This window comes from Carcharhinus amblyrhynchos, chromosome 14 (assembly GCF_965287045.1).
Source record: "Carcharhinus amblyrhynchos chromosome 14, sCarAmb.v2.hapA, whole genome shotgun sequence".
NCBI lineage: Eukaryota > Metazoa > Chordata > Chondrichthyes > Carcharhiniformes > Carcharhinidae > Carcharhinus > Carcharhinus amblyrhynchos.
Genome location: NC_137337.1, coordinates 28,507,482 through 28,532,379, shown reverse-complemented (window position 1 = coordinate 28,532,379; position 24,898 = coordinate 28,507,482). Strand labels below are relative to the sequence as shown.

The window sequence follows — 24,898 nt, the reverse complement described above, 5'->3', positions numbered from 1 at the left end:
TGTGAAATAATCATGCATGAATTTGCAATTACTGAATTATCCTAATCTTCAAAATTAAAAGTTAATTACTTGGTTTATCCTTTTTCCTCCAGTTATTTTCACCTGTTGCTTTCTAACTGCACGTTATGCTTTGACCTGTTTAATGGAATGGGCCAAGTCAGGTCTTGTGATGACTACCCAAATTAGGCCTCAAAATGGTCATTAATAAACAGTTTCTAAATAAATTTTATGAACCCTTTCCATCATTTTGAATGTATGAAGTTATAACCACTTTCAAAAAGGTAGAAGGTCTAGTATTTAAACTTATTAGTGCATCTAATTTTCAATAGTCTTTACATGTTGTATCTTGTCTCCAGAAGTTATGTTTTGGCAAACATATGTTCCTAGATGTAGTTGCATAGTGTCAAATTGCCACCTCAAAAGCTTAGAATTATAAGTTGGATTGAGTAAACCTTGCTTCCATGTAACCTAGTGTTCTGTACTTAACAACTATATTGGCTGAGAATTGGAGGTGTAATGCAGCATATTGTAAAATATCATTATGGAGTTGCAAGTGCTTTCCAAACAAATTAGAAATTCTTCGTTCGTGATGTGACTTCAGGAAAAATATTGTATTTGTTTTGTGATTGGTATTTGGAAAAGAATTTCAACGGAAATTTACGTTTGCTTTTGAAATTGGTCAAAAATAGTGCCTTTAAATTTAAAGAGGGATCAGCTTAAATCAGTCGTCAACCTGTAATTCATTTTTCAAAGCATAATGGAAAAAAATACTTTTGTCTAATTGGTCAGTTAGACACCTTTTGATAATGGGACAACTTTCTTCAGATTGCTTGGACTGGGGTTCAGGAACTGCATTCCAAGCCTCCTCAGAAGACTTAAGTATACAGATTAATGTGTGCTGCTATTTATTTTAAATTGGAACAAATAATATAATTTTGTAATCCCAGTGGCAGGGGTGAGAACAAAAAGGTAATTGTGCTGTCTGTAAAAGTTTAACTTGAAGATTCCACTAATTTGTTCAGACTTCAGGTTTCCCCTCAATCAGACATTTTTGCTCTGGTCAAGGTAGACTGGATTATTTTCTATATTTTGTCTTCATCAGGATATTTATTGTACCATCTTTATTATCTTAAATTTAATTTGCATGTAATTCTACTGTTGTGTTCTACTATGCCTCATTGGCAGAATTTTCACATCAGTTGCACTGCCAGGCAACCCTCAAAAGAGGGGATGAAGCAGCAATTGTGCTTGAGGAGGAGGTGTGTGTAATAATTGGGTGGGTTAAATAGGGTGAGTTAAGTGAGAGAAGAAATAAACTAAGGAGGCTCTGACCATTCTCCAGTCCCCTCTGGCAACAGACATGGTACTAGAGGAATGCTAATGTTACACTGCTCTTTAAAAGAGGGAGAACCAAAGTAATTACAAGCCAGTCAGCAGACCAGTGGCAGGAAAACCAATAGAAAAAAATTCTGAAGGTCTGTATAAATCAATATTTAGAAAAGCATGGATTAATTAGGGAAAGTCATATTTGACTGACTTGTTTGAATTTTAAGTGACAAGGATAGTCAAAGGAGTAATGCATTTGATGTCATCTGCATGCATTTTAGAAAGACTTTTGTCAAGGACCCATAAGGTGCACTGATCAGAAAATCAAAAGCTCATGAGGCCTAAGAGAAAGTGGCGAGGTGGATCCAAAATTGACTCACTGACAAGGGTAGAGACCAACAGGTGTTTTGGTATTTAATGGGGCTTCCTATCAGATCCTTTGTTCTTGACATATATCAATGATTTAAACATAAATGTAGGGGTATGATTAAGAAGTTTGCAGATGATGTAAAACTCTAGTGAAACTAAGGAAGAGAAGTTGAACACTGCAGGAATATGTCAATGAACTGGTCAGTCAGTCAGAAAACTGGCAAATGGAATTCAGTCCAGGTAAGGGAGGATATAAGAAATTTGTAGGGCATTGAGAAGTGTGTAGAAGAACCTTGGAGTGCTTGTCCATATGTTCCTGAAGGCCGCAGGACAGATAGATGAGGTGGTTAAGAAGGCATATGGGACACTTCCATTGGCCAAGGCACAGAATATAAGATCAGGGAGGTTATTCTAGAACTATACAGGTCTCCAGCCAGACTGTAACTAGGATAAGGGGACCAGAGGGCAGGAGTGTGAGCCTTTGCAATTGTCCAAAAGATTTGAGGTTCTCAGCATGTTTGGATGAGAGTGGGGGGGGCGGGGGGGGGGGGGGGGTGGTGGTGGTGGTGGTGGTGGTGGTGCAAAGTGGATGAGCTGACAGACCATGGCACCTTGCTACAAGAAGCCATTCCAGTCCGGAGAGTAGGATGCAGTATAGTGAGGGGATTGACATTGTACAGGAAAGAGTGACAGTCCAGACGGCTGTTTTGCCTGGCCAATGCCAGGGTTTGGGACATATGCTCGGCCAGAGAGGAACTTGCAGTGGAAGTGGGTAGATCCCATTGTTGTGGTCCATATAGGTACCAACAACATGGGTAAAACAAAAAAAAGGTTCTGCATAGATTTTGAGGAGCTAGGCACTAAATTAAACAACTGAACCTCCAAGGTTTATAATTTTGGGATACATCAGCTTACAAAGCAAAAGGATATGACAGCATTTCCAGGCATATAATACCCAGAATATGACAAAAGAACAAAGAACACGGTGTACAAACATTTTTGAAAAAAGCAGTAAATAGGGTCAGAGATGGAAATAATGGTAAAAGAGCAAACTAAATATTTGGGGATATGAGACTTTCGTAAGGAAAGGCAGTAAGGAAAAAGTGGTGAGGTAACGTTGTTAGCATGAGACAGAGTAAGTGCGGTAGCAAGAAATAACTTTGAATTGGAAAATACTGCATGCATATGGATAGAAGTAAGAAATAACAAGGCGAGGGAGACATTGGTGAGTTAACCTATAGTCCCTATACTGTAGGACAGACAATAAATCAAGGCATAATGAGCGTATGTTTTAAAAAAAGACAAGTGCATTCATCACGGGTGTCTTTAATCTTCATGTGGATTGGGAAGATGAAGTTGGAAAAATTCAGTGCATTTGAGATTGTTTCCTAGAACAATATGTTGTGGATCCAACTAGGAATCAGACTTTTTTGGATCTGATAATGTGTACTGTGGCACGTTTAAATAATCTGAGTAAAAGATCCCCTTGGAAACCCTGACCATAACATGGTAGAATATAGCCTTCCGTTTGAGAGTGAGAAACTTAAGTTTAGCACAAATCTTTCTAACTTAAATGAGGGTAGTTGCAAAGAAATGAAGGTAGTTAGCTTCAGTGGATCTTAAGGAGATTAGCAGAAAAGATGGTTGATCAGCAATGGCTGATGTTTATGAAAATAGTTCATGACTCATAATAAAAATATATTCCAGTGAGGAAGAAGGATTCTAGGAAGAGGATAAACGAACCATAGTTAACCAAGAAAGTTGAGGATTGTTTTTTCTTTCAGTTTAAAACTTACAATATAGCAAAGATTACTGGTAAGCAGGGGATTGGTAAAGTTTTATAAACCAACAAAATGCGACCATATAAGTAATAGAGGGAGAAGGCAAACTAGCAAGTAATATCTGAACAAACAGCAGGAACTTAATGTATAAAACTGAAGAGAGAAACTAAAGTGAACTTAGGCCCCTTGGAGAATGAAACTGGGGAAGTAATAACAGGAACCAGGAAATGGCAGGGGAGTTAAATAAGTACTTGCATCGGTCTTCGTGGTGGGTGACGCTAATAACATCTCAAAGATAGTAAATAATCAACGGGCAAAAGGGAAGAGAAATAAATGCAGTAACTATCATTAGAGGAAAAAGTACTAGGGAAAATAATGAGCTTAAGGGCTGATGGGTCCCATGGACTAATGGGTTGCACCATCAGATATTTTTAAAAGATAGCTACAGAAATGGCGGATGCATTGGTAGTAATCTTCCAAGAATCCTTAAATCTGGAAAAGTGCCAAAGTACCCTTATTCAAAAAGGTAGGGAGGCAACAGATGGGTAACAGTATGCCAGTTAGCTTAACAACTGTCATTGGGAAAAGTTTTGAGTCAGTTATAAATGATGTAATAGCAGAGCATTTAGAAATACATAATGTAATCAATTGCATGACTTCATGAAGGAGAAATCATGCCTGACAAATTTATCAGAATTCTTGTGGCGAGCAAAAGCAGACCTATAATATATTTGGATTTCCAAACAGCATTTAATAAGGTATTGCATAAAAGACCAAACAAAATAAGAGCCCACGATGTTGGGGGTAACATATTCACTGGGATAGAGGATCACCTAACTACTAATAGAAGATAGAATTGGGATAAGAGGGACATTTTCAGGACCACAACCTGTAACTAGTGGGATACCACAGGGATCAATGCTAGGGCCACAATTATTTACAATATTTATTAGTTTGAATGAGGGAAATGAATGTACTATTGCCAAGTTTGCAGATGACATAAAAATAGGTGGGAAGGCAAGTGGTGAAGATGACAAGTCTACAGAGGAATGTGGACAGGTTAAGTGAGTGGGCAAAAACTTAGCAGGTGGAATATAATGTAGGAAAATGTGAAGTTGTGCATTTTAGTAGGAAGAATAAAGTTGCTGAATATTATTTAAATGGAAAGACTGCTGCAAAAACTGCAGCAGAGATTTGGGGGTCCTCTTCCATAAATCTCAAAAAACTAACATACAAGTCCAGCAGCTAATAGGGAAGGCAAATAGAATGCAGACCTTTTTATTTCAAAGGAAATGGAGTATAAAAATAGGGAGTCTTTCTAAAACTAAAAGACCACGCTCGGAACATTGTGAACAGTTTTGGGCTGCTTATCTAAGGAAAGCTGTACTGCGTTGGTGACAGTCCAGAGAAGGTTCACTGGGTTGATCCTTGGTTTGAAAGGATTTCCTTTGAGAAGAGATTGAATAGATTGGGCCAAGAGTTGAGACATTATTGAGACACATAGGATTCTTAGGATTAATGACAGGGTAGATGCTGAGAGGTTGTTTCCTTTTGTGGAAATGTCTAGGACCAGAAGGCATAATCTCAGTAAGGCGTCACCTGTTTAAGACAGAAAAGGAGGAATTTTTTGAGGTTAAACATTTTGTTGACTGCCTACACAGTGTTGCCACTTTCCACTGTTTCTATCTGCGTAGTCTTTTTTTCCTACAGGTATGACTAAACTGATGCACAAGTAAAGCAAGTGCACATGAAATGAGGTGCATACTCATTGCACACAATATTGACAGCTGTGTGCTCCCTCTGAGTCCAATAAAAGTGCTAATTTTTCTCTTCTACAATTTGAAGTTGATCTATTAATATATGAAATAAGCACTTTCTGAAACAGGTTATGAAATATTTGGTGTGTATTTCATGCGCTCTATTATTCAAGAGGTCATGGTTAGTGAATAGCCCGATTTCAATCTTGCAGCCCACTGAGGTGGAGGAAGACCATTCATGTGGCCCATTCACCAGCATACGTTGTCTGTGAACTAAGAGCTTGTAGGTGAGATTAGACTGCATAACTTCTGTGGCTGAAAAGTACACAGTGGGCTGAAAGGCCTTTATCTGTGCTTTATGCTTTCTGTGCTGTAAAACTCTGACTCATATGGGTGTTGTAAGTTTCAGATTTTGCTTTTCCTGAATTAATTTTCAAGGAATGCTTGCACCATGGCTTTGATATATTAGCCATGCTGAGCAGGGTAATGCAGCCATGCCACAATATGAAATTAGCTATGCTGTTAACTGAGTGATAGAATGGAATCTAATATTGGGGTAGTGTCAGAATCTGGTGCCCTATGCCACAGTGAAATTACACATTTGCAGCAATGCTTCTATGCATTAGATGGAAGCAAAATTTTACCAAAAGTAGGTAAACTTGCCTGCAACCTTGTGTGTTTTCCAGTATCCAACTAAAGAGTTACTTAGTGCAATTTGTAACATGTCATTTACTGTGGTGAAAATTACCCTTACAAAGAGCACCTGCTCTACTGTCTACCCTGATGCCAACCAGCTACATCTGTACACAAATATTATATCAAATGCTATTAAAGAAATTATGAACTAGATTAGAAAATACTGTACTGGAGGTATCTGATTTTAAATAGGTAGCCCAGAATATGCTGGAGATTCTATTGAGTAAGCAAATTCCCTTCTTTGCATTCCAACTTAAAATGTTGGCATTTTCATCACTGAACCTGCATGCATTTATGCGCCTATTAAAATCTATGTCCTCCCCTGTGATTTATCACTTATCAGACAGAAGTTAGCATAATGAGAATCTATATCTGGCATTAGATCCACACCATGCGGGATAGGTATTTAATAGCACAAAACACATTTATTTTACTTGTTTGAAAGGTACGCTGGAGACAGTAACCACACAAGTCACGCATATCAAAGGAGATATCACATGCAATGTTTTAACCTGTTGATTCTTTACTTCATTTTAGCTGGCATACTGTGTGGTACAGTTCCTAGAAAAAGACAGCACTCTTACTGAACCGGTAAGTTTGCCGTAATATTTTATGATGTGTGCTTGCATTTCTTTATGCAAAATGTCTTCTGCACTGAAGTATTTCTTTATTAAAGGATTTATTCTATTTAGTTTAAAGATTTTGAAGACTGCATTTTTGGAGATGTATAGATTTTAAATGTTCATAACGCCTTCTAAATTTATGAAATATTTAGCATTTTGAACTTCATTTATATAACTATCAAAGTTAAATTTTAGCTCTGTTCAACCTCTTAGAAATAGTAAACATTTTCAAAAATCCATTGTGATGAATATAATTTGCTAAATTTTCTGGCACCACCCACCCGACAGTATCTTCAGTGTTGCTGAAGTCAGTAGACTTTTGGCTGGCTTGTCAGTCACTACAGGGAAACCTGCTATGGCGGAGCCAGAAATCCAGCACAGTATTATTGGTTGCAGAGTTTTATTATCATAAACTGGTTGCAGTTTCTGCTTGGGGAAATCTTTAGTTCTAGACGTATAAAATAATTTTTTTCATGTTAACAATAGGAAATGTGTTCCAGTTAATTGTGTTCTTAATGGGGTATATTGCTATATATAATGCATTTGTGGATAGTATGCAAAACATCTCCTGTAGTGAGCTACTTATTTAAAGAACATTGGCTTCTAAATAGATGTACAAAATACATAAAGGTTATTCACTGGAGTTTCGAAGGATGAGAGGAAATCTGATTGAAATGTATAAAATTCTAACAGCTGGACAGACTAGGTGCAGGGAGGATATTTTCCCTGTTTGGGGAATCCAGAACCGGGACCCAGTCTAAGGATATGGGTAGACCATTTAGGACTGAGATGAGGAAAAATTTCTTCACTCTAAAGGATGGTGAACCTGTAGAATTCTTTACTACAGAAGACTTTGGAGGCCAAATCACTGAATGTGTTCAAGAAAGAGGTAGATTTATGTTTTTAAGCTTTTAATGGCACCAGTGCATATGGGGGGGAAACTGGGAATATGGTATTGAAATCCAGGATCAGCCATGATCACACTGGCAGAGCAGATTCAAAGGGACAAATGGCCTACCCCTTCCAGGTTTTGTTATTTGGCTTCATTGGACTATTACATGATGCTGTTTCTACCAGCTGATAATAAGTGTCAAAATGCTGAGAGGTACCACTTTCTGGCTGTCAGCAGAAAACAATCCATGTTGAAATGTAACTATTGTATTGGGGGGGGAAAAAAGTAGCTTTACAGGCTAGCTTAATAATTATCCATAGCCTGGAGATGTATAGGTTAGGTGGACAGGGTTATGGGGATGTGGGCCTGGATAAATTGGTACAGGCTCAATCAATCTAATGGCTCCTTCTGCACGGTAGGGATTCAATGGTTCATTCAAAAGCTGAACTTTTTCTTCTATTGGCTGCTGTAAGATATTCAGAATTTTCAGATTATTCAGTTCTAACACCGTTTTGAATTTTCTAGGTGGTTATGGCATTGCTCAAATACTGGCCAAAAACCCACAGTCCAAAGGAAGTGATGTTTCTAAATGAATTGGAAGAGATTTTAGATGTAATTGAACCATCAGAATTTGTAAAAGTCATGGAGCCCCTATTTCGACAGTTGGCTAAATGTGTTTCCAGTCCACATTTTCAGGTGAGTAGCAAGTTGTATAGAAAAGAATATGGATAATTATGTTTTCACATTGGTGCAGATTATTTTAAAGTAAGAGTGACACTAACCAAACATTTAAAATTAAAAAGCTTTATTTTTGCCTTTTTTGTATAAAATAATTTTAAATCCTTTTAGTTGCAACCGATATCAGCTATGATTTTATAAGTCTTGTTCTGCACTCTTTGATCTAGGTGGCAGAACGCGCCTTGTATTATTGGAATAATGAATACATAATGAGTCTAATCAGTGACAATGCTGCCAAGATCTTGCCCATTATGTTCCCGTCCCTGTACCGTAATTCAAAGACTCATTGGAACAAGTAAGTTGATCACTAATATATTAGCTTTGGCCTTTCATAAGCTTTATAAGAAAAACTCCTTTGAAATAAGTTGCAATATTAAAGTAGTTTAATGAAGAATAATAAAGGCACACATTAAAGTTTCTCAAGTTGTGTATTGAATATTAAAGCATGTTCACGTGAAATAAAGTTCATGTTTTCATTCTGACACTTGGAACATAAATATTCTATTTGTGAATTTTAATTATCCAGCTGGGTAGTATTATTTTTATAAAACAATGTTTTGTACAAATGAGCTGAAAGTGCTTGTACAGAAATATAAGAACAGAAGTAGATCATTCAGCCAGTCAACCGGGAGCTTGTTCCACCATTCCATTACATCATGTCTGGTCTGTACCTATCTGTCTTATTCTATATTGCTTGATATCCTTACCTGACAAAAATCTATTGACCTTAGTTTGAAAGCTTCAATTGAGCAACAACCTTTTTGAAGAGAGAATTCCAGATTTCTGCTCTGTGTGAATCAGCTTCTTGATTCTAGTCCTGGTTGGCCTGATTTAATTTTTAGATTATGCCTCAAATTCTTGATTTAACCCTTCAGAGAACATTTCCCCATCAAATACTTCTATCAATTTAATCATGTCAATTGGTTTGCCCTTGGATCATGCTGAGCTCTCTAAACTCAAGGAATGCAACCCTTTTTTTGTAGTCAGGCTTCATAACAACCTTTCAAACTGGTATAATTCTGATACTTTAGTGCTGAACTGCCTCCCAATTTGTATTTGTCAAATTAAGTAGATTTGAGTTCAGTATTTGATGGTACTGACTTAAATACCACTTTAAAGTATGATGTGGAGATGCTGACATTGAAGTGGGGTAGGCACAATAAGTCGTCACACAACATCAGATTAAAGTCCGACAGGTTTATTTGGAATCACGAGCTTTCAGAGCACTACTCCATCAGGTGACTAGAGACGACTCCACTCACCTGAAGAGGCAGCGATACGAAAGCTCGTGATTCCAAATAAACCTGTTGGACTTTAACCTGGTGTTGTGAGACTTTGTTCTTTGAAGTATGGCTAATTCGATAATAGAAGGCAGAGGATCTCTTCTGAACATTGTACACGGAGGACTTGTGTAACATTTGAAAATGTAAAATAAACTTGCTGCTTGCAGGTAACCATTTAGGAGCTAGGAGGACACAAATGTTTCTCAAAATATTTTTAAGTTTAGTTTTGGTTCTAATTGCAGATTACCAGAATTAAAATTTGCCTGAAAACAGTAGCACTCAGGCAATTTTCGTGGAACAGTACAAAGGTTCCTGGATTGACTGGCTTTGCAATTAGGGACAATACATAAGAACATAAGAAATAGGAGCAGGAGTAGGCCATCTAGCCCTTCGAGCCTGCCCCGCCATTCAATAAGATCATGGCTGATCTGTCGTGGCTCAGTTCCACTTTCCCGCCCTCTCCCCATAACCCTTAATCCCCTCTCTTATCAAGAACCCATCAACCCGCTTCTTAAAAATATTTAGCGAGACAGCCTCCACCACTTCAACGGGCAGAGAATTCCAGAGATTCACCACCCTTTGAGTGAAGAAGTTCCTCCTCAACTCCGTTCTAAACCACCTCCCCTTTATCTTGAGGCTGTGCCCCCTAGTCCTACTGTCTTTTTTGAGCGGGAAGAGTCTCTCCACCTCTATCCTATCCATCCCATTCATCATCTTATACATCTCAATGAGATCTCCCCTCATTCTTCTAAACTCTAACGAGTACAAGCCTAGTTTATTCAGCCTCTCCTCATAGCTCAACCCCCTCAACTCCGGTATCAGCCTAGTAAACCTCCTCTGCACTCCCTCCAAGGCCAAAATATCCTTGCGCAGGTGCGGTGCCCAAAACTGCACACAGTACTCCAGCTGCGGCCTCACCAATGCCCTATACAGCTGCAGCAAGACCTCCCTACTTTTATATTCAATCCCCCTCGCTATGAAGGCCAGCATCCCATTCACCTTCCTGACCACCTGCTGCAGACTCATGCACAAGGACCCCGAGGTCCCTCTGCACCGTCGCCTGCTGCAGTTTTTCGCCCCGTGAGTAATAGTCCTTCCTACCATTCTTCCTACCAAAGTGGACCACCTCGCACTTGCCAACATTAAATTCCATTTGCCATTTCCTGGCCCATTCGCCCAGCCTATCTAGATCCTTCTGCAGACTCTCCACACCCTCCGCACAATTTGCCTTTCCCCCAATCTTGGTGTCATCAGTAAATTTCGACACCCTACACTCGGTTCCCTCCTCCAGATCATCTATATAAATGGTAAATAGCTGAGGCCCCAGCACCGACCCCTGGGGCACCCCACTAGTCACCAACCGCCAATCCGAATAGCACCCATTGACCCCCACTCTCTGCCTCCTATTTGACAACCAATCCTCTATCCACGCTAACACCCTACCCCCAACTCCATGTCCCCTGACCTTCTGCAATAACCTCTTGTGAGGTACCTTGTCAAACGCCTTCTGAAAATCCAGAAAGACCACATCCACCGGCTCTCCTCTATCCACTGCCCTAGACACATCCTCATAGAACTCCAGTAAATTTGTCAGACACGACTTCCCTTTAACGAAACCGTGTTGCGTCTGCCCTATCAAGCAATTCCCTTCAAGATGCCTCGCAATTTCCTCCTTAATGACGGATTCTAACATTTTACCTACCACAGACGTTAAACTAACCGGCCTATAATTCCCCGCCTTTTGCCTGGCACCCTTCTTAAACAACGGCGTAACATTAGCCGTTTTCCAATCTTCCGGCACTTCCCCGGAATCCAGCGACATCTGGAAAATAACCACCAAGGCATCCACTATAACCTCCGCCATTTCTTTCAGAACCCTCGGATGCATTCCATCCGGTCCTGGGGACTTGTCCACAATCAGCCCCTCCAGTCTGTCGAGCACCACCTCTCTAGTAACAGTAATGTCATTAAGACCCTCCAGCCTTACCACCTTTCCATCGCTAACACCCGGCAAATTATTCACGTCCTCCTCCATGAAGACAGAAACAAAAAAGTTATTCAAGACCTTAGCCATATCCCCATCCCCTACCACTAGGTCCCCTTTCTCATCGTCTAAAGGACCAACATTCACCCTAGCCAGCCTCTTCCTTTTTATATATTTATAAAAACTCTTGCTATCCTTTTTTATATTAAGTGCTTCATAGCTTCTCCTACCCTCCTTTATCAACTTCTTTGTCAATCTTTGTTGACATTTAAACCTTTCCCAATCCTCTTCTCGCCCACTGCTCTTAGCTACTCTAAATTCCTCCGCTTTTAATTTAACACTTTCCTTCACCTCCTTCGTTATCCACGGCTTATTACCTCTCCTCCTACGGTCCTTTTTGACCATCGGAATAAATTTCTATATATATATATATATATATATATATATATACAAATGGGTTTTCTGTGATCTTTCTTTGGGTTTCATGTTTTAAAAGTTTAAAACTAACATTTTAAAACATCTATTCGACATTATCCTGTTTGTAAATTAAATTTGAATAACCAGTTTGAAAGTATATGTTAACAATAAAGTGGGATTTTGACATTGCTTTAGATAGTTTGCAAGTTCACTTTCTAGGTTATTATAAATGAAAATGGAGTTGTTAAAATGTTGCTGTTTTAGAAGTATTCTCAACTGAAAACTTTGGGGGTAATTTTCACTTAACTAGCCCAGTGAAAATAAAAGATCAGTCATCCTGTTTTACACCTGCCAATTTTACTTGACATTGACTTCAATAAAAGAAAAAATGGGCAGAATGTAAAACAACTGGCTGATTCATCAGTTTAATACCCAGAAGGGTTAGGTGAAAATTACCCTCTTGGTTCTTTGCCAAAATTGCATAATTTTAATATGTTATGTTAAGGTGTAGATCCTTTGGGCAGGGGAAAGAGGGACTTTAACTTTGTGTTGTTTAATGTGTGTTTTAGATTCTGAATAAGATGTATACATAATTTTAGTCTGAAATATAGTTGATATTTTTGTAATCACCTAATGTAATCACCTATTACAAGCAGAAATGCATAGTAAAGCATACTTGAGATTTAAGCATTTTTGTGTTTTTAGGACTATCCATGGATTAATCTACAATGCTCTGAAACTCTTTATGGAGATGAATCAGAAACTATTTGATGACTGCACCCAACAATTCAAAGCAGAAAGGCAAAAGTATGTTGAACTTGTGTCCAGCCATTTATCTATGTGTACATATCTCACTGTACATGAAGTCATCAACCAGGCATTTGATGTCATACGTTTCTTGCAAAATTGATCCAAACTTGCATTCTTAAAACCACATGGTTTAAAAAAAAGTGAAAACATCAATCAGCAAACTGAACAGTCCACAATTTCCTAAAATTGATATTTGTACCCATTTTAATAAAATGGACTAACTATATGGAAGTAGGAACTGAAGGGTAGAAATTGAGTAGATATTAGCAGGTAAATCGCCAGTTTCTATGATGTCCTGTATCTCTGTGATAATGACATTGTAAAATATAACCATAAAGGTTTGAAGAGCTCCAAAGGGAGAGGAGCTCATCTGCAAAATAAATAACATGCTCAATTGTAAATGCCGTGGCACATTATGAAGGCTGTACCTGGGATGGTGTTTGCCCCTGCGGCCATCCTCCTCTGTATATATCTGAAGGAAATATAACTTGTCACATAGTCTTCAGCCACACTTGAGCTGAGCCTTTGTGTGGCTATGTCTGTTATTTCTAGTTTGGTTGGTTAGCTAGTTTTGGCCCCACTTCAAAATCATGACAGAAGTTACAATGGGGATTTTCACAGTAACTTCATTACAGTGTTAATGTAAGCCTACTTGTGATGCTAATAAATTTAAAGCAATAGCAGAATTGGGCACTTAAGACACTTCATATTGGATCTGATAAGTGAGAGGTACAGCATGGTGAAGGTCAGCTGAGAAAAGACTAGGAAATAACAAGGGTGGACAATAATGCTACGTGTGGTAACTTATCACGTTTTCAAGGCAAAATCCATCATTAATCACTTTCCATAAAAGACACATACGAATGCAAGAAATAGGGGCATGAAAAAGCCATTTGGCTGTTCAAAACCTGCTCCACCATTTCAGTAAGCTCATGGTTGATCTGAGTGTGGCTTTATTCCACTTTGCTGGCTGCTATTCCCCCACCCCACTTAACCTTTGACGTGTTTGTCATCAAAAACCTGTCTTGAATAAATTCAATGATCCAGCATCCACTGAGAAGAGAATTCTAAACATTAACAGCCTGAGAGAAGAAATTCTCCCTTATCTCCATTTTAAATGTGATATTCTTATTTTGAAACTGTGCCTTCAAAAGAAAAACATCCTTTCAGCCTCTGTCAACCCGTCTCAGTATCTTGTGTATTAATAAGATCATCTCTTATCCTTCTAAAATCCAGTAAGTATATGCCCAACCAACTTTTCCTAATGAGATAAAACCCTCATCACAGCAATTAGCAGTTTGTTTCAATTATGTCCCTCAAGTAAGGTGACCAAAACTGAATGCAGTACTTTAGGTGTGGTCTCACCAATGCCCTGTACACTTGTAGCAAGACTTCACTACCCTATCCTCCTTGCAATGGAGGCCAACATTCTTTTTCCAAATTATTTGCTGTACCTACTCGTTAACATTTTGAGAGTATGCACAAAGATACCCAGCCTTGCACGCTCTCAATTTAAATGATAACCTGATTTTCTGTTCTTCCTGCCAAAGCAGACAGCCTCTCACTTTCCCACCTTGTATTACTTCTGCCAATTTTTAATCCACTCGACCTGTTCATATCCTTTTTCAGACTCTGTGTCCTCGCAACTTGCTTTCCTACCTGTCCTAGTATTGTCAGTAAATGCGGATGTGCTGTAGTCTATTCCTTCATCCAATTCATTAATATAAATCATTATATAAATAATAAGTATTTGAAGCCCCGGCACTGACCTCCACTAGTTAGTTTGCTATCCTAAAAATGACCCATTTATCCCACTTCTTTGTTTCCTGTGTCATGTAAGTGGACTACAGCTTCAACTATCTAGGAGCACATGGAACTTCTTGCCCCTGCCAGCACACAGTACTCGCTCATGAGCCAAGTTGTCTAACAGGCAGGACAGCCTCATCAGTTACCCCTCCAGAGGCAAACAGGTCGTCTCTCCATCTGAGAATAAGCCAACAAGTGCCTCCAACAGACTGCAAAACTGTCAGTCAGTTCCAGTGTTCTAATGAAATTACCTAACAATAGTAATGTACCACCATCTGTGCCTCACAGACTCCAGCTCATCATCTCTAAACTGAATTTTTTGTTAAGAAGTTCAAACTTAAAAAATTCCCAAGTTTTCAGACTTAAGCTGCAATCAGTCACAAACTGCTTTCTTTGTGCATGTTCACTCATGGGCTGAGCAAGGCCACCTGCATTGATACTAGCTGAATTCCTAAGCTGAGTCAGGCACTACTGGCTAAAGAAACCAATCTCACTAACCAGCCAATTAACTAACTGTTGCTGCCTATCAAGCAGGACGTTTGTTCACCCCTGACTAAGAATGAACAAAATCTTCGACTAAAACTGAAAGAATCTTAAATTTAACAGCAAATAGTTAGCTAAATTATCAATTTAAACTTGACTAGTTTTTAGAAAGCGATTAGCCCCTAAAATTTCATGAGTTACTAAATTCCCACAATCTCTCTCTCCTACACTCTCAAGCTGCTACTTTTGTACTTGTATTTGAAAATATTAAAGATAAGGCATGATGTATCTAAATGACTGGAGGTTGGAAGGAAAATGTGAGGGACAAAGATGGGACAGGTAAGCCTAGAAAGGGAATGGAAATGGTGTGTAATATTTTGTAAAGCACCTTATTGGAAATATCTGTGGTGCCGCCTACAAAAGTAACAGCTCATACATGCTTGCACTGCAATGGGTTTTTCCTATAGGGAAAAATAATATAGAAAAGTGCTGATGAAACATGCAACTTGACAGTTTATTTCTATATATAAAATATGTCATGCCATCCCTTGAATGTTATTGTAAGAAACTGAAACGCAAATATATCATACCCACAGAATTTCCATCGTGTACAATTTATCAATTTATGAAAGAATCTAATAAATCTGTGATCCATGATTCTTTCCATAAATTCATACTGATTCCCCCTTGCTGTGCCTGAGGTCCCTGCTTGCTTCAAGAAGATGACCATTATTTTATCCCTGTACCAGATAGCGTACCTTAATGACTATCATCATTAGAATGGCTCTGACATCCATCATTATGAAGTGCTTCAAAAGGTTAGTAATGGCACGCATCAGCGCCAGTCTCCCAGATTGCCTGGGTCCACTACAGTTTGTCTGTTGCTGCAAGCAGATGCCATCTCCCTGGCCCTATGCTCAATCTTGGGTAACTATGATATTTATGCTAGATTCCTATTTATTGACTACAGCTCAGCCTTCAACACCGTTATCCCTATAAAAGTTATCTCCAAACTTGGAAGCTTACCGCTTGGCTCCTCCCTTTGTGACTGGATCCTAGACTTCCTAAACTACGGACCACGATCAGTAAGGATAGGCAATGACACCACCTCCACAATTATCCTCCACATGGGTGCCCTGCAAGACTGTGTCCTCAGCCCCTTACTATACCCCTTATACACCTATGACTTTGTGGCCAAATTCTGCTCCAACACGATTTTCAAGTTTACTGATCACACCACTGTAGTGGGTCGGATCTCGAACAATGATGAGACAAAGCACAGGAAAGCGATAGAGAATCTGGTGACATGGTGCAACAACGATGTCAGTAAAATGAAGGAAATGGTCATCGACTTCAGGAAGTGTAGTGGAGGACGTGCCCCTGTCTACATCAACAGGGATGAAGTGGAAATGAAATGGTCGAGAGCATCAAGTTTTTAGGTATCCAGATCACCAACAACCTGTCCTGGTCCCTTCACACTGATGCTATAGTTAAGAGAGCCCACCACCACATCAGCTTTTTCAGGAGGCTAAGGAAATTCAGCATGTCTGCTACGACTCTCACCAATTTTTACAAATGCACCATAGCATCCTTTCAGGACGTACCGCAGTTTGGTATCGCTCCTGCTGTGACCGAGACTGCATGAAACTACAAGAGTTGTGAAAGTAGCCCAGTACATCACGCGGACCAGCCTCCCATCCATTGATTCCATCTACACTTCCTGCTGTCTCGGATCAATCAAGGACCCTCACACCCCAGGCATACTCTCTTCCGTCGGGGAAAAAGACACAAGTCTGAGATCATAAACCAACTGACTCAAGAACAGCTTCTTTCCTGCTGCTATCAAACTTTTGAATGGACCTACCTTGTACCAAGTTGATGTTTCTTTACACCCTAGCTATAACTGTAACACTACATCCTGCACTCTCTCCTTGCCTTCTTCCCTATGTACTCTATGAAAGGCATACTTTGTATAGCACGCAAGAAACAATACTTCCCACTATATCCCAGTGTCCCAATGTGTGTGGTGATGATAAATCAGATGTTTTATTATTCCCCCTTGTGTTAGGATGTGTTCTAATAATTTCCTTACAACACATGTTAGACTCACTGGTCATTAATTTTGTGGCTCAATTTTATCCTTTTTAAACTATTATGTTAGCTACTTTCCAATCCACGAGCACTATTCCTATTTCTGATGAAGGGCTTGACTAGTTTTGTTAGCTAGCACCTGAAATATCCCAGTATGATGATCAGCGGGAGCTGGCGTATTGTCTTTAATTACCTACGTCTATTGGTGCTGCTGTTCTGTGAAAGCTCTTTCTTTTTGTACAGCCACCCAAGCCATCTATCTGTCTCCCCTCACCCAATAGCTGTGCTTCTTCCTTGTCCTTGCCTGTGCCCCAGCATTCTTCCAATGCAGATGGGTGGGATTTTCCAGCCATTCCTGCTGGCAGGATCTTCTGGTCCTGCCAATGGCAAACCTCTGCCATGGGTTCTCTTCTTGCAGAGGATGCAAACAACTGGAAAACCCATTGACGCCAGTGGGATCAGAAAATCCCACAGCCAGCCAGTGGCAGGCTCCCTCTGCTGCTGCAAAACATGCTGCCAGTATATTTATAAAAATAGGCAATGTTTCTTTTCAATTTTCTAATGATTCAATTTTATGCGAACACTCTCAGTCAGCTTTTCAGTCTCCTTTACGTTTTATATAGGGCAGCAAGCTGGTGCAGTGGCTAGCAGTGCTGCCTCAGCACCAGGGACCCGAGTTCAATTCCAGCCTCAGGTGACTCAGTCTCAGGTTTGCACAATCTCCCCATAGCTATGTGGGTTTCCTCTGGGTGCTCCGATTTCTTCCAGAGATGTGCAGGTTAAGTTGATTGGCCATGTTAAATTGCTCCTTACTGTTACGGGGTTTAGCAGGGTAAATGCAAGGAGTTGAAGGAATAGGGCCTGGTTGGGATTGTTGTTAGTGCAGGCTCAGTGGGCTGAATGGCCTCTTTGCACACTGTAGGGATTCTATAATTCTAAGAACAGTGGAGTAAGAGGTCCTCTTGTGGTGTAGCATTCCATCATTATACATTTGGGGCATTAATTGGCGTTGTTATTAAGTTTTTGAATTAGAGAATGGTTTAAAGTGGCCAGAACCGAGCCTGGATTTTTTTGCATTCTATATAGATATAGATTGGATATAAGTGGCAAAATCTCAAGCAGAAAATAAAGGGTTTAGCAGCTAGAAAAAAGGATTGTCAAGTATTTCAGGAAGACACAGACAAGTTAATTTAATGGGCAGAATATAATTTGTGTGATTTTAGAATGGGTAAGTATGAGGGAATAAATTATGGGAGGAAAAACAAAGAACAGAAGCACATACTTGTGCTGAAGGTTGTGAATAACATTTAGCTATTCAATTAAATTTTCTTAAACTGAGTCTAGGCAGCTGAAGTCATGAAGGCCAGCAACAGTTTGGATTAGTAAATTGAACGATTTAATAGCATAATGTATAAGAGCAAAGGGAAATAAATTAGTGTAAAACAATAGTTAGTCAGTGTTGTGTGTAGTTTTGGTGCCTTTATTTCAAGGACATTAAAGCTATTAGGATACGTATAGTGTAGATGCATCTCAGGAATATCTGGAAGCTATAGTTATGAAGAGAAACTTAAGAAGCTCTTGTCATTGTTAAAAAGCTTGACAGTGAATAGAGAAAGACCATTTCTTCTGGTTGAGAAGGCAGTCATGAATAGGTCATTGTTTAACATTGAATAACTCGCATAGAAAGGTGAGCCGGTTTTGGGTTGCTCTAAACAAAAAGCCAGCATAAACAGTGGGCCATATGATGGCCACCTGTGCTGTAAATTTCTTTGATTCCATTGTTTTTATGTCCACCAGTGACAGTTGGGTTCACTTCACATACTGGAGCAATACCACTAAAATTACTGGTACTGCTTTTAACACATTCCAGCCTTGCTTTATCTGAAATTGTTATTTCAACTTTTAAACTGGTTTCTTAGTTTTAACATTTTCATTTTTGTTTTTGTAATGTTTAGGGAGAAAGCAAAGTTGAAAGAACGTGAAGAGGCGTGGCTCAAAATAGAGAATCTAGCCAAAGCTAATCCGCAGGTATGTGTATGTTAATATTATCATTGTTACATTATTGTCTGTAGAACGTGGGTTGAAGTAACCTTCATAGCTATTTCTTTTCAGCACAGGTGGGATTTGGATTATGTTAAGCTGATTATTTATTAATTTTATCTGCCTTGACTAAACATTGTAGGTGTTTTAAATCAAATTCAGAAATAGAATTGACATTGGATTGATTTGCTTTGTAAATGTTAGAAATTGAAGTCTGCATATAAGCTTGTATTGATACCTGATCATAGGTTATGAATTTTTTAAATAGAATATTTAAAACCTTATTTAAAAATGGAATATTGGAATATCTAGTGTCTTCCAATTCCAATTGTTCATCCTGATTTGAGAATTGCATAAGTTGTTTTAAGTCTCTATTTTATCCAGAGTTCAACTATGAAATCTGTGGTGTACCAGAACTATCAGAATGATCTTGAAGTCTTATCCCACCCTTAATCTTCCCACTATCCCCCTCCCCATCAACCAACAATGTCACTATTGATGAGGTTAATGTCAGTTTTTGCTAGTCATTCATTTTGCTTAAAATTGCTGGTAGAAAACAGCATTTCATTTGAAGATGCATTGAAAACTCCCTTGTCACCGAATTCCTATTGGAATATATATTTTAAAATATGTCCTTGCATGCCTTTTTATATTATAAATAGCTATATGGTAAGGGTCTACTGTGTTGTAACTCATAAAGATAAATTGTTCAAGTTGCTCTGTGCGCATGCACGCTAAAAATACTGAGTGGCTTTTCAGCATGTTTACTAAAATACCAATGCAACAAAGCATTAGAATTATTTAACACAAATAGACAAATTAATTTTCACACATTACTATTTTTCTCCACCCACCTCTATTTCCCGAACATTAACTTCATGTTGCATTGAAGTTTACAATCCTTTTATACTGGTGCTTTGTATGTAATGTATAAATCTTTCTAATCCTAAAACGAATACAGGAAATATACAGCAGGCCTCCAGAAGTACAGTTATCCAAGACTTTGCTGACAGTGACCGACAAGCTATGAATTTCAATGAATGCATGTCCATCCTTTTCCACTGCCTCCATCCCTGGCCCTCACACCATCCCATGGTTAGATTATTTAAGACTTGCCAATAGTAAATTGCAAATAGCATTTCCTTACTGCAAGCTTTCGGCCTTTCCTTTTCCACAATCTGACAGATTTCTGACTTCCTAAACCCTTTTCCACCCATATTCCTTTCCTTGGTCCTCTTTCCCCATCCTGCCCACAAACTGTGCTTTGAGTGGTGAAATTGATTTCACATATGTAGCATTACTTGAGGTCGGCTTGTAAATTCTGAAGAGACTGACTGGCACAGTAGTTTTCTCATATCTGTGTTATGCAGTCAATACCAATTAAGTGAATGACTTGTTAACCAATTTCAACTTAGGCATAGGCCCACAGAACTAAACCACCAATAATTTGATGCAAAGTTTCAGCTTATCTTCTGGAAATCAATTTAGGAGCACCAATCTGAAATGGAAGTTGAATTCCTTTCAATCAAGTTAATTCCATTGTTGGGAAAAGTAGAGGAAGATTTACTGTGCTTTTTTTCTTGCGCTTTGCCTAACCTAAGGTTATTTTTCCATAAATATTGACACATCTCCAAATCAAAAATGCTTTATTTTAACCAAACTTCATAAGTGACTTCCTTTCATCAGACACTGGGTTCCTTTCAAAACTGGTCATCCTGGGAACTGTCCATGTGCCCTGTCTCCAAAAACCAGGTAGGCACTTGTATCAAAATGCACCAAAGCTTCAATTTAAAAAAAATGTTTTGTGATTTTTTTTTTTAAATCAGTAGCCCATTGAACAATTGAGATATCTAATATCTGGAACAGAGAGCTCTGCTTTGATACAGATTTGACACTCTTGCTGATAGCACATAGTGCTAGAAGTAAAGTCAATGAGCTGAAAGGGAATACTGTTAACTACCACTTAATCTTAGTACCATCCAAAAAACTGAATAGAAAGAATCAGTGCATTTTTTTCATTATATTTATTGTTGTTCCTTTCCATCTAGAATATGTGGTAATTGTCAAATTTCGCTATCCTTTGAACATTTTTAATTTAGTATTTGCACTTCCTTGTGTACTTAATTTTGAATAGCTTTTGATCACCAACTGTATATTATTAAATAAAGGATTGAAGGTGCATCTTGCAGTTTCAACTCTGTGCAGTGCACTGACTGGAGTTTGTAAATGGTAAATTTATTCTTTTGAAGTAGAGTTTGCATCTGTTCATTCAAAGTTATCCATTTAAATGCATTTTTAGCGCACATGATTTCAGAATAGGAATAACTATGCACCTTAGTAAATGGGAGTAATTTTCTGTACAATACTTTTGAGGCTAACAAGCAAATAGCCTGTTCATGTTCCCCAGTTCCAGTTTTAAGGGTACTTGCAGGCAATTAATGTATTAAATATTTAAAAGAAAAGGAAACAAGAACTTGCATGTATACTTCACAGTAATGATGTACTTTTATGTATTCATTGTTGTAACATAATTCTGTGTTTTTCTGTATCCATGACTTTCATCGATGCCATTTTGAATCAGTCGATTATAAGGTGTATTTTGCCATCATTATGTGGTGCTACTTCATGAATTTATTTGTATATGTATGAAAACACTAAGTGACCAGAATGAGACCATGTAAAATGTCAGTCACTGGTACGAGCAAGTTTGAAAGTTAATGCTTTGCAGGGGAGGAAATGCGATTATTGAACATGACAAGAATTTGGCACTACTGTGTGAAGCTACTTAAATATGCCTATCGTGGAACATTTACGGACGGGAAAGTCTGTTTTAAATGCAGAAGTACAGATGAATTAATGTTGTAAGATAACCATAGATATTTTACTAGAATCATTTTGTTGTGATAACATAGTTATCAGTTCATGTTAAGTTAGTTAAACATTTCAGTTGTGTAATCTAGTTTTCTACAGTTCTATTCAAGCAAATAGAATTATCGAATCCCTACAGTGCAGAAGGAGGCCATTCAGCCCTTTAAGCCTGCACCGACTCTCCAACAGAGCATCTTACCCAAGCCACCTTTCCGCCCTGTCCCTGTAACTCCACACATTTGTCCTCCTAATTCCCCCCCCTAACATCTTGGGATACTAAGGGACAGTTTAGCATGGCCAATCCACCCAAGCTGCACATCTTTGGACTATGGAAGGAAACCAGAGCACCCAGAGGAAACCCACATAGATATGGGGAGAATATGCAAATTCCACAGTCATTCATGACTGGAATCAAACCCTGGATTTGAGGTACTAACCATTCGGCAACCCAGTAGGTTAGATTGTAATTGATTAATGTCTTGGCATGCTTTTGTTGGCTGTGTATAACTACTCCATTGTTTTTTAGCCTTGTGTAGGAATGCACAACATCCATCCATGAGGAAAAGAAAATAGCTTATTTATCACCAAAATTGGAATTTTAGAATTCCTAAATATCCAATTAGGATGCAGCTTTATAGCTTTGTGCCGTAACAATTAAAAAATAACATACATGCATATTCTTCAGGATATACCTGGAAATCCTTGATGTTTAGATCTGCTTTTAATAATTCAAGAATTATTACCAGTTGGAGTGTTAATGTATTCTTGCAACTTTATTACCTAAAGATTGTAGAATTAGTCTTGGTTCAGTTTCTGATGCACGTGAGGCTTCAGTACAAAAATCATTAATAATCTGACATGCGACAAAACTATGCAGACAAATGGGCTGGATTTTATGGGCAGCACACTTGTCCACAGGCGTTCTGTGGTTTTACGTGGGAACTTAGTATGCTTAGAAAGCCATCTTGGCATAGAATCTGCAACAGCAGACCTGAAACCTATGTGAAGCAGGCAAACATGCATTTCCTTGCTCATCAGATGCAAGAATTCTTAACAATCTGTGTAAAGTCTGAACCAGAAAGTAAGTACAAAAAAATGAGCAGAGGAAAATAAAGATGTTAGAGTGAGACAGTGAAAAGTTAACAAAAGTTTTTTTTTAAAATTCTACCTTAAATCTCCTGCACAAACTAAAATCTGAAGGAATGTGACTCCTCACATCTGGAAGTTAATTATCATTGCCAGAGAGATTGCTTGGAATTATTTAAGCCTTGTAGTTACATGGACTAGACAAATCCTGACTTCTGTATATATCACATTAGTATGTCAACTTTGTACAGTTCCACATATTTCAATAATATCTCAATAAGATAGTTGTATAGTACTGCTTCTGAAGAAGCCGAGCTATTCAGACAGCAACTTCCTAATTTCCACATTTAATTGCATGTGTACACTCACTAGGTTTGCATATTAATTACAGCCAAGGATTGCCTCACCATTATTTCTTAATGCTAAATGGAATTGCTCACATGAAAAAGAGAGAACAAACTTTACTGCAATTAAAGTTGGTTTTCTGTGGTTGAGACTCAGATATGATAGAGGAGAATGGAAGAAACCTTCAGTGCTACTGCTTGTTTGTGATCTGCCTACTCTGGGAATGTTGGGAAAAACCCCCCCACCCCCCCCAACTGGATGCCCATCTAAGGACAGACTTGTTCTGTTCGTTTACTTTCCTCACCATGAACCAAAGGCATGCACTAATTTGTAAAGGTTTGTTTTACAAATATGAAAATGGATTTTTGATGCAGTGGGAAGGAAAGAGAAATTGATCTGAAAAAATTCAGACACTTCAAAAGTTTATTTAAATAGGCCACATTAACACTAAAGAATGAAGTTACATAAATCATAAAGGTATTCTGGTTGACTACAAAAAAAACTTGTATGCTAAAATAGATTGAAAATGCTCTGGGCATTTAATCATCACTTTTTAGTCTGTGTCCATGAAGCCAACAGAGAAAAGCATGAGAATTCATAAACCAGTGTGGACATGTCTATTCAGTAAAAGTATTTTTTTAAAAAAAGGGTAATTAACCAGAGTTGATGCTTGCTGTCTACCAAAAAGCATCTTATTTCATTAATTAATTCAGTGCAAAATCATTTAACTTGAATATTCTAATCTGGTAACAAATGTCTCTTCAGCCCCCCCCCCCCCCCCCCCCCCCGAACGATAGCATATCTTCTAGCACTATCACTGTACGTATATATGTTGCGGAAAACAAAGTTGCTCCTGTATTGAGTACTTAGTTTATAGACTGCAAGATGCATCTTCTCACATTTGTGAATTTACTTTATAGAGGGTGACGACCTGTTTAGAAATAGCATGGCAGCTTTTTAAGCTTACTCTATTGCATTCCTCACCACCTATTTAATTGATGAATTATTTCCCCCCGCCCCCCTCCAATTTTCTCCAGTTGCTCTTCTCCCATGTATGATTGGTCACTTTGTTATGAAGTTCTCTGGGGACTTGCAAATTTCCAATACCTTGCTGAAGCTGCTGTTCCTTGCAAATGTGTCCAGTGTGCTCCTGCCTGTATTCAATATCCACACAAGCACCCTTTCCAGTAAAGGTTACTTGAGCTCAATATTCCAGTGATGCTGAGATCATTTTACCACAAACCCAACTGAAATTGATTTAATTCAGCAAAGAGCAAGTCACTGGTCTAGATGATCCAGTACAGGAGGCAGTCTCTTCCTTTTAGTCAGACAAAACTAATAGTCAGGGACAGGAAGATGTGACTGCAGATTGGGTAAGAGGAACCAGCATATAGTGATGGAGGAGCTTCAGCCCCTGACTTTACCCACATGGGTACAAGCTACGTATTACTTGTGTGGGTGAGGTGAAGGACTGACCATTGCACATTGGTAAAGGATGCCATT

At 38.6% G+C, this 24,898-nt stretch overlaps 1 protein-coding gene across 4 annotated transcripts in view; it reads left to right on the top strand.

The window, feature by feature from the left end:
* ppp2r5ca (protein phosphatase 2, regulatory subunit B', gamma a) overlaps positions 1-24,898 on the top strand; it is a 141,953-nt gene that overhangs the window by 103,149 nt on the left and 13,906 nt on the right. For 2 of the 4 annotated variants that reach the window (XM_080202502.1, XM_080202504.1), the window contains 6 exons: positions 6,467-6,520; positions 7,970-8,140; positions 8,350-8,477; positions 12,572-12,673; positions 19,012-19,084; positions 20,783-20,848. In XM_080202502.1, the coding sequence (XP_080058628.1) occupies positions 6,467-6,520; positions 7,970-8,140; positions 8,350-8,477; positions 12,572-12,673; positions 19,012-19,084; positions 20,783-20,848 (594 nt within the window). The remainder of the gene's footprint in view (positions 1-6,466; positions 6,521-7,969; positions 8,141-8,349; positions 8,478-12,571; positions 12,674-19,011; positions 19,085-20,782; positions 20,849-24,898) is intronic. The other 2 variants (XM_080202503.1, XM_080202505.1) reach the window with 1 other exon arrangement.